The sequence below is a fragment of the Physeter macrocephalus genome, chromosome 18 (genome assembly GCF_002837175.3).
Source record: "Physeter macrocephalus isolate SW-GA chromosome 18, ASM283717v5, whole genome shotgun sequence".
Taxonomy (NCBI): Eukaryota; Metazoa; Chordata; class Mammalia; order Artiodactyla; family Physeteridae; genus Physeter; species Physeter macrocephalus.
The window spans coordinates 75,386,497-75,396,395 of NC_041231.1; the positions used below are offsets into that span (position 1 = coordinate 75,386,497).

The 9,899-nt window shown below is 46.0% G+C and overlaps 2 protein-coding genes across 14 annotated transcripts in view; one reads left to right on the forward strand and one right to left on the reverse strand.

The window, feature by feature from the left end:
• Window positions 1-6,495, reverse strand: OARD1 (O-acyl-ADP-ribose deacylase 1). 4 transcript variants are annotated; one of them, XM_007118429.4, is made up of 6 exons: window positions 6,276-6,495; window positions 5,391-5,470; window positions 4,906-5,050; window positions 3,817-3,875; window positions 2,673-2,785; window positions 1-1,051 (listed from the first exon to the last, which is right to left on the reverse strand). In XM_007118429.4, exons 2-6 carry the CDS (start codon window positions 5,427-5,429, stop codon window positions 949-951), a joined length of 459 nt encoding a protein of 152 aa, XP_007118491.1. In that variant the 5' UTR covers window positions 5,430-5,470; window positions 6,276-6,495; the 3' UTR covers window positions 1-948. The 4 variants fall into 4 exon arrangements, with proteins under 4 accessions (XP_007118491.1, XP_007118490.1, XP_007118489.1 ...); XM_007118428.4 differs by lacking the exon at window positions 6,276-6,495 and adding an exon at window positions 6,092-6,269; XM_007118427.4 differs by lacking the exon at window positions 6,276-6,495 and adding an exon at window positions 6,076-6,269.
• Window positions 5,791-9,899, forward strand: part of NFYA (nuclear transcription factor Y subunit alpha) — a 24,665-nt gene continuing 20,556 nt past the window's right edge. For 7 of the 10 annotated variants that reach the window (XM_007118419.4, XM_024121837.3, XM_007118423.3 and 4 more), the window contains exon 1: window positions 6,732-6,837. The gene's annotated coding sequence lies outside the window, so the exon portion shown is untranslated. Of the gene's footprint in view, window positions 5,810-6,731; window positions 6,838-7,023; window positions 7,217-9,899 lie in introns of those variants that run through there. The other 3 variants (XM_007118418.4, XM_007118420.4, XM_007118421.4) reach the window with 2 other exon arrangements.

Consider the following 9,899-nt stretch of genomic DNA (forward strand, 5'->3'; position numbering starts at 1 on the left):
TTTTGGAGGCAGTGGACCTTTATTTTTTTTAAGGAGATTCACATGGGTTTTGTTGAGAACTACTGATTTATTGAGTCATTACTCCACACTAAGAACTTTGCCACATATTCCACATAGTATTTTATTTGTTTCATTATTGAATTCAGACAGGTTCAATCACAGAACCTATGTGGTGGACAAAAGAGAGCAGGAGTTCACCACAGGGAGATTCTAAAAGCCTGCCTTTCCAGTGTGCTGACCCACGGTTCTTGCCCATTCTGATGTCTTATTTCTCACCTTGCTGCTCTTCGTACTGGACCCTCTATCTGACTCCTCGGATTAAGTTACAGGTGAATCCTCCATTACCCAAGTCCAGAACAACACAGACATGTGCACAGAACCTCACTGCCCACACCCCCAAGAATTTATTTATTTTTCCATTCTTGTCACCACAAATTCCTTGTTGTTAACAACATAAAACTCTTTCTTGTAATTTAAACAAAACTGAACCCATATTTCTCTCCTAGGATGAATTTTATGACATAAGGATAATACCAGGTAAGTGCACAAATGACAAAAAATGCAAAATTAACTGAAATGTTCATCCTTCCTGAAATTTCTCTTCAACAGCAGAGAAGCAGAAGCAATGCTGACACCTAGTGGCAACCCAAACAAATCAAGTAGCATTCCTAGCAAAACAGGGGTCATAGGCCTAACATTTGGCTTCCCCACCTAGTATCAGGCCATCTATGCCTTACCTTCCTGGAAAAAAAAAAATTCCCAGCAACACTTCCCAAGCAATCCCTCCTCCAGAGTCCCAGTCCAATCATGAAAATACAGCAACCGAAGTCTGGCCTGTGACACAGACTACTTCACAGGAAACTTTCCTCTGACCATTTTAAGGTCAGTTTGCTCAGTCCTAAGGCCCAGATGACACAGAAGGTAGACATATCCAAAATGCTCATCTGTTCAGAGTGTGTACACAGTAATTCTGATGTCTGTTGCCTCAAAGACCTCCTCAATCATCGCAGATACATTTTCCCATTGCAGACGATCAAGACCACATCCAATCCTGAAAAAGACAAAACATCCCCACTGGTTGTGATGAAGGTATCTAGGAAAACACTCCTTCCCTCTTCCTCTAGGCTGCATCCACCCAAAGCCTAAGATATCATCTGGTCTCACACCTATAGGCAGCCATGGTGGGAGTTGGGAAGTTAACTCCTATTGTGAGTCACCTAAGGCTGTTTCCTAGACAGCCCTAACATCCAATAGCTGTCACTTCTCTTTTGCCTAATAAAGTACCACTTCCCAGTTACTTCAGGCTACGTTTAGAAACGTATAACTGCCGTGAGATGGAAGAACTTACTACCCTTCTATTTCTACTGATGAAAACTAGCTGTGGGTGGTTGGCAAAAAGTTGGAATTTTTAAAATACACTTATGATAGTGAAATGTTAAGGAAGATAAAAAGGAGAATGACAAAGGACAGGATATCTGCACACAGGAAGTCAAGAGGGAATGTTGGGAAATGCCAAGCTGATTGTAATTCAGATCTTTGCAGCACTCTGATAAGAAACCTCAATCGGCCCACAGAACTCTTACTACCTGGCACCTTTCTTCCAAGATGTTACTTAACTGATCCTCAATATCCCTAGGGAGAAAAGAGAGGCTTAAAATTGCTAATTTTCTATAAATGTGGTTAAGTACCTGAAAAAATTGTGATTAAAAAAAAGTTTCTGGGGGCTTCCCTGGTGGCGCAGTGGTTGAGAATCCGCCTGCAGATGCAGGGGACGTGGGTTCGTGCCCCGGTCTGGGAAGATCCCACGTGCCGCAGAGCGGCTGGGCCCGTGAGCCATGGCCGCTGAGCCTGCGCGTCCGGAGCCTGTGCTCCGCAGCGGGAGAGGCCACAGCAGTGAGACGCCCGCACGTACCGCAAAAAAAAAAAAAAAAAAAAAAAAGTTTCTGGTACATAAGCGATGAACATATTAAAGACCAGCGTAAGATGAGGGACCATGTAGCCACACCCATAAGTAACTTGGACCTTGGAATAAACCTGCATGCATGCTCAGCACTGACAAAACTAGTCTGACAAGAAGAGAAGAAGGGACCCCAAGCCTATTTCCTGAAAAGGAAACAAAGAGGATATTGAACCCCTAACGTCAGTCCCTTAAGTTCCCAATATCTAGGGTCTAAGACATTACATAAGGGACCTATCCTCTGGCTACTGTCCACACTGAACACAAACAGGCATGCAGTTTAAAAAGCAGTGATAACTTACAACTTTCTTCACATAGAATTAACAGGTTTGGGACACCTGAAGTGGCCCAGAGAGAAATCACAATTGCTCAGTCTTTGTTCTTTAGCTGTATTGTTTCAAAAATAGAGGCCAAGCTTCAGGTAGAGGATGGCCAGAATTCAACAAATGTCTGTAAACAGTGGTTCCTCCCTACTAAGTAGGCCGAGGCAGGTCTGTGGTTTAATCATCCTGATTCATTCAGCCCAGGCTAAAAGATGGGCACACCTTAGGCTAAGATCTGACAACTTGTTTACTGATGATTTTTAAATGTTCTGAAATTTTTCCACCTTTAAGTCTGTATTTTAGGTTACATTAAGCTTTTAAGTCACTTGTCTTTGGGTAAGACAGTAAACCCCACTAATCAAGTCTTCATTTAGGGCCCTGGATTTCCTTGCCTTGGCATGGAGAGGTCCGTGACTCCATTCTTCAGACAATGGGACTTCATGGCCTCTAAACTCTTCTGTAAGTTTTCATAAGTTGGCTTGTGTGAAGCCCTTTTCTTTGTAATCTAAGTACAAAGAACGAATTCAAATTTCCATTAGTCCAAAATGAGAGCCAAAGAAAAGTCATCATATTCTCCCAACATCTGATAATTAAAATAATAAGTATATTTTTATAGAATAGTCTAGATGACAAATGTCATACTGTCCCTTCCAGTTACGGGAGCTCCTCAGGAATCCACTACATAGAGCCTGAGAAACCCAGACACTGCCATATAAAAATCTTTCCTTTTCCCAAGAAAACCAGATTAGCAGGTGTAGTAGCCTATTGTCTACTGTTTTTAAGCAAAGTAGGTGAAAGTTTCTGTGCCACTTCCAAGAGATAAGCTGCATATCTGTAACAAGGAAGAATCCATAACACCTAAAAATTTCCTGTTAGGCTTATTTATTTAAAAACTGTGCTTGCCTTTTATTTCCCTATAAAAGAACAGAGACAAACTGGTAGCATTCCAAACAAGATTGGAAGTCACAGTAGCATTAAGGACATTCAAAGAGGCTAGGACATGTCCCCACTCAGTGTGCTGTCCAAATCAGGCTTGTAGTGACTTGGCTGTAAGTCATCCAGCACCATTGCCAAGAAGCTGCACTCCTTCTGAGGCCAAAGACCATTTGGATAGTGGAAGAATCCCACATTGAGGAAGCAGGCAGGAAAGGAGATGAGTATTACTTGGCACTGCATTTGATAGGGAAGACTGAGAAAAACTCCTTTGGACAATCTATCTCTTGAGACTTTATTGTCTCTATCTTACTATGATTAGGAAGGAATTAAACTATGGGAGGCATCCCTAACTTTTGCAAGTCTCATAACACAGGTCTTTGGTGAATATCACTACTCTTTCCCATGGAGCTGGGATGCAGCCTCATGTTCCTTTCTAATCCGGTGCACCAAATAGCCACCACTTCTGGATCTGAGTTGGCATGAGGTCAGCTTTTCGACATCTCTCATTGTCTGGAATGAAACACGGTGATCAACATAAATGCAGTACAGCCCATTGGTTTACCAATCCTTAGAACTTACTGAGAATTGGCCCCATCTTACCAGGTAATATATATATCGCCCATCTCTCTTCAGAACAGCCACTTCTCCAGACTTTTTTTCTAAGAAAAACAGTTATTTAATAGTAAAAAAGAAAAAGAAAACCACAACACTGATCTCCATTCTAAGATTTTTAAAAAATCTTTATAAAATTGAGTCTACTTCAGAACTAGAATTTTCAACCCTGAAGACCACTTTGATCCTTATCAGCCTTCCTAAATACTGTATTCCTTAACTTCCAGCTTTCTTATTAATGTTTTCTGAATCATGTTTTCCTCACACCCCATCTTTGGTCCTGCTGCATTTTCAAATATACCTTACTTGTTCACTTAAAAAACTTTACTGTCTATTGCCGTGAAATGTTTTAGAATGTACAGCACTTTTTACTTGCCAAATGTGTGTTTAATAATAATCCTTTTACATACAAAAACAACTAATGCGTTAAGCATTAAGGGGAACATAGATGTATTAAAAAGTTCTTAATTATTAAAGAGTTTTCAATCAGGAGAACATGTCATGTTTAGAAATAAATATAATACATAGCAGTAAGAAGTTGCTTTCTTAAAGGCTGGGATTAGAATCACCAGTGGAGACTTTGATTCAGTAAGCCTGAACTGTGGTCTGAGCAACTGTTTCAGAAGCCCACGTGTGATTCTGATACACATCTCTGGTTTAAAATCACTGGTAGAAAGTGATGGGAGGAGTCTGTAAGGAAAAGGTTCTAAACTCTTTGAAGCATAAGCACAATATGGGTAAACAGAGGATCTTGAATGCCAAGCTAAAATCTGTGGACTTTGCTAAGCACTTCAGAGTTATTAAAGGTTTCAGAGAAACGGAGTAATATTATCAAGAAAGATATATAAAAGAAGGAGAAGAAATTTAAAACTTTTACAAGAATTCAGGTTTCGCGTGATAAGGACCTAAACTAGACGCCATTTTTGTAAAGGAAAAACTTAATCTGCAGAGTTAAAAGGACTCAGTAGTTAGGAACCCCATCTGTGCATGTATATCTTGTTTAATAATTAAGTATAACAGGAGCATTAAAAGAAGCTCTAGCCAGGGCAGATAAGTTCAGCAGTTTTCAAAACTCACGTTGATTTAACAGTTCCTGCACCCCTCCAAATTTCTTCTTGAAGTGGACAGCTATCCCAGCACCCATTCGACAGTCCTCACTGATACAGTGGGCTAAAGAGTCTGTTTTGGGGCACGCAAAAAGGTCTCCTTTCACATAAGTAATCTAAAATGTGCAAATGGAAAGAAAAGTTTTATTAGTGACAGAAAAATACTAAGCTATTTCTTTTCCTTTACTGTGCCCACCACCACTTCTCTTCCGTCCCTCCTTCATTTAAAGACAAATCCTCAAAATTTAAGGGGTTATCTAAAGCGAATTAAAGCATGTGCAAAAGAAAGTGATGGGTGGTCTCTGCCTAGGACTGTATCAGCCTTTCTAAAGTAAATCAGCAGGAGAGAGAGAGAGAAAGACAATTCAATTATTGGTTTAATTAAAAAGTGTTTATGCTTTTGACCTCAATTATTCTGCATTTCGGTTCACCAATAAATTAACAGTTGTTACGCACTCTGCTTCCTTCTGAATCTTCATTAGGGCTGCCAGCCATGATACTGAGTCGCTATTTCCAGAATTTAAGTGTTTCTTCAGCTATAAAAAGGGGAAAGGAAGTAAAAATGCTTAGGCAACCTGAATATATTACGTTCAGACTTCCCAGACCACCCACGTACGAACATTTTCCCCCCACCGTTTATTGCTGAAAGTAATGCAAAACTCTTCTGGGGCAAGAAAAAGAAAGAATGCCTGGTTTCGGAGGCGGACGGGCCCCGCTCGCATTTCGCGCTTTCCTGGAGCGGAAGAAAGGCGGTCCTAGGACCCGCCTCCTCCTTTCCCCGCGCCCGCGCCGAGCAAGGCTGATTCAAGACAGTCTCCTTTTCCCTGCAAGATGCAAAAGTATTTCCCCACTGGATTTGGCCCAGAAGCAAAAAGGTGGGACTTGGCCACAGTCCCGTTAAGCCGCAACTAGGGAGTATACAGGCCTGGGGGAGTGTACTGCCGAGGCGGGGGCAGGTGGAGAAGGAAGGCGGCCTCTCAAGGAAGGCTCACCCTCATCTTTTGGGGGGAGCTGGGGGAAGAAGTCTAGAGAGGCCTCCCATTCTCTGTTTCCTACCCTAGGGCGGATCAGCGAGGTCGTGGGGCCTGTCCCGGGGTCCCGTGGTAGGGAGCGGGGAGGTTCGTTCAAAGCCCCAACATACCGGGGTTACCCTTCACCTGGAAAGGAGTCGGCTGTTAGGAGGTCCCGCCCCGCAGGGAAGGGCTCTGGTAGGTGGAGAGCAGGAGAAGAGCCCAGATGTGGAGCCAATCCCGCCAAAGCTCTTAATTGCACGCACGTAAGATGGCCGCCCACCACCTGGGAGCGGGGCGGAAACGAGCCCCTCTAGCTAGCTAGCCGAACCTGCACTCTTTGGTGATGGCCGCCGAACTTCCGGTGGTAAATTCCATAGAGTACCCCGCCGCCGCCCGGGCATGCGTAACGAGACAGCGAGTTGGGTAGAACGGCGCTTGCGCATTAGCCCCAGGAGCGTGTCTCCAGGGGCCGCACAGACGGGGGAGGGCAGTTGGCAAAGGAGTTAGTTAGCGCCTGCGTGGTACTATACTCAGGGCGGTGTTTGAAGGTTGAAGGGTTGAAGGGGCTGGCGTGTCTAGCAGGCGCCTGCGTATTCCTTCGGCCGAGGGTGTGATCCAATCAGGAAAGTGGGCGTGGCTTCAGGGGACGCCTGAGCAGTGCTCCTTCAACTGGGGGTGGGGCGAGCCCGAGCTCGGGTTAGGGGGCGTGGTCTCAGAGGCGCCTGCGCGGAGGCAGTTGGAGGGAGGCCCGATTCCCCTTTGTTCGGCTTCGCCATTTTGCTAGGCAGCGGCAGTGGCGGCGGCAGCGGCGGCTGGAGCCTCTGATTGGGTTTCGGGGTCCGGTACTGGAGCCAATCAGCGCGGGCAGCGAACCGGGGGAGCGAGGCACGGTGAGTGTGAGGAGCCAATATCCAGCGGCCCAGAGCCGGCCCCAGCGCCCCGATTGGCGGGTCTCGCTGACCACTCAGGAGAGGCCCAGGCGCCCGTCGAGCCCGGGGAGTAGAGCTGAGCCTAGCCGAGCGGGGCTCCCGACGGCCCAGGCCGGAGCCTGCGAGCGCTCCGGGGCATTCCCGGCCGAGGCCTGCAGGGGGCCGCCCCGCGCGGGGATGGCGCCCTCGGGAGCAGGCATCTCGGGGTCCAGAGCCTCGCAGGGTGCCAGAGCCAGTTGGGGATGCGATGCGTCCCTGTTCCCCCGACCCTTAGGCACAGGTTCTCAGGCCCCAGACCGGGAGTGTTCGGTTTGCCTGCCACGAAGGCCCCTACGCTCAGGTATAGACACACACGCGGGCCCGGGGCCTTGGCGGTTTCGTCCTGGTCCTTCCGGCCTCACACTTAAGCCCGCCCTTGCACTCAACACGCTCTGGCCCTCGGGACGGGAAGTCTCCCCCCGCGGAGCCCGCGCACCCCACCCCTCCGTGAGCGGGTCTGTCTGTCTGCAGCCTTTCTGGGTCGGGAGGCAGGCCCGGGGAAGACGCGCGCCGCAGCCATCGGGCCCCGCGTGCAGCGCGGAGAGGGGGTGGGCCGAGAGGGGTGGCCCCGCCCCGCCGTCCCCGCTGTCCCCCTGATCGGTGGAGGGGATACATTAGTGCACCCACTCCCCGGCCCCGCTGCGCCCCTCCTCCCAGCACGCTCTTTTGGCTCGTCATTTCCTCTCTTCCCCGCCCCGATCGCCGGGCAGAGCTGCACACCTCCGTCTTGGAGCGCAACCAGGCGGTCACCCGTCCTTTCCCGGGCTGTAAGGCCTGTCCATTCGGTGCCTGGAACCTCACTATAGAAGGTGGCGAGCCCTGTGCATTTCTTTTCCCGGAGGCTGCACAATTTGCTTTCATTAGTCTTATCTGTTATTGCTCATCTTGTGAATTCTCGCTCCCTTGGGAATGCACAATTATTTTCTTTTAACCTTTCTGTGTCACTTTGAACGTGTCAGGTTTCACTCATTAGCTCAGTCCACAGCCATCTCTTGGTTTGTTTTTTTCCAGTATGTTGATGTTTTCTCAGCAGGTATTTATAGAAAGGTAACAGTCTTGTGGGGTTTTGGTTAGGGTGAAAGGAAATCTCCGTTGACAACCAAGTATCAAACAGTTAGTATGTACCAGGCGTCCATCTGTGTGCTGGGGAGGGAGTGGTTAGAGGTCGATAAGAACCTTCCCAGCCTGGTGGAGATTGACAGGTGAAAAAGTAATATCTCATGGTTAGTGCTGTAACAGGGCCAAGTTCAGTTCTGTGGTGCACTGATGTGTAAGCTACCAACAGCCCCGGTGGAAGGCCAGCATTGCCACACTTTTGATTGGCCTTGAAGGATAATGGGATTTCTTCGGACAAGAAAGAATGGAAGAGCCTTGCTCACAAAGAGAAAAGCAAGTGCAGAGGCACCAAGCTTTGCTGTGTGTTCAAGGGAGAAGAAAGTATAGGGCAGTGGGCAGATGCCGTGAGAGTTTAGGCTGGAAAGCCCAGTTGGTAAAAACACTTGTATATCTTGCTAAGGAATTTTTCGGAAGCAGTTATTTTGTGGAAATTCGGATAGGAGAAATCTACAAACACACTTTTTTCTAAGACTGGAAAAATAAGTTTCTGGCTTATGGGGTTCTGCTTCACAATAGCAGCTGACTTTGGAGGAAAAAGGAAGATTTTTCTCCGAGGACTTTAAAAGTTTTTACTCATGTGAAGCACCGAGTGCAGCAGTCCTTGTCACATAGAGTAGGCCTTTAGTATAATCACAGTTACTAAGGTCATACAACTGGTAGGTTGCAGAAGACTACTCCGGAGGAGTAGTGCTCTTTCCACTACTAAAAATTTGGGGACAGGTTTTGTTTTCACTTTTTGTAATGAGTTTTTCATTGTTTAAGTCATTTTAAAAATTTATTTAATTCTTAAAATATCTAACAGATGGAGCACTGTGGTTTAGATATTTTTTAGAATGTTTATATTTGCCTTTGGACTGGATGAATACCTTGGTACTTAAAAATGGTTATGTCTAGTCACTAAAAAACCAGCAAACATTTTTGCTAGACTTCTTTCTAAACGACAGTTATAGTCTGGTCACTTTTTTGCTAAACCCTTCTAGAGACTCCACCTATCTGCAGAAAAATTTAGCCTGGAATGTTGAGATACAGTAATCTGGCCTTAGCTTTCTCTTGACATGTGGCCTTATATATACTGTTCGTATGGAAATTTTTCTGTCTGTCCTTGTTTTTATGCTCTGTCCTCATTTGGAGCACTCCATTCCCTCCCACTTCATCACATATATAAATCCTGCTCATGCTTAAGACCAGGTCAGATGCCGCATTTTTCTAAAGCCTTCTTATCGATCCCCAATTGGAAGAACTCTGTGTCCTCCAAACTCCCATATTACTTTGTTTTTCTCTTAGGGGTTCAGTACAGATTTTTACTCCATTACTAAATTTAAAGACTCTTTGAAGTTAAAATCTTAGTCACAGTTTTATTTCTAAAACCTTCAGGACGGTGCCTGACAGGTGGTACATCATTAGTGGAGATTAAGAAGCAAATTAGGAACTGCAATCCAGAACCTTTTGGATGATGGGGAAGCTGGACAGCCCTTTGTTCTCTAGTCGTTTATCAAACACAGATAAGAACCTGTTTGTTGAGTTGTGAAGTCAATTTAGTGGGCCAATGCTGGTAATTTTTTACAATAGAATAGAAAATATCACAGTTCATCTTATGTTATAAAGGTAAGTATTCATGAAACTTTTGTTTTAGTTACTTTTGTAATATGTTGCATGTGCATTTGTGACGTGAAATGTTTTTCTTACTGTGAGTTGTCAAAAAAATTTGAAAGCTGGGCTTCCCTGGTGGCGCAGTGGTTGAGAATCCGCCTGCCGCTGCAGGGGACGCGGGTTCGTGCCCCGGTCTGGGAAGATCCCACATGCCGCGGAGCGGCTGGGCCCGTGAGCCATGGCCGCTGAGCCTGCGCGTCCGGAGCCTGTGCTCCGCA

Excerpts from the sequence above, each read along its gene's own strand:
- OARD1 (XM_007118429.4), bottom strand. The coding sequence starts at position 5,429 with ATGGCTGGCAGCCCTAATGAAGATTCAGAAGGAAGCAGA. Across the intron at positions 3,876-4,905 it reads GCAGGAACTGTTAAATCAAC|AAAAAAAGTCTGGAGAAGTG; the intron begins GTGAGTTTTGAA and ends TGTTTTTCTTAG. Across the intron at positions 2,786-3,816 it reads GGCGATATATATATTACCTG|ATTACAAAGAAAAGGGCTTC; the intron begins GTAAGATGGGGC and ends CTTTGTACTTAG.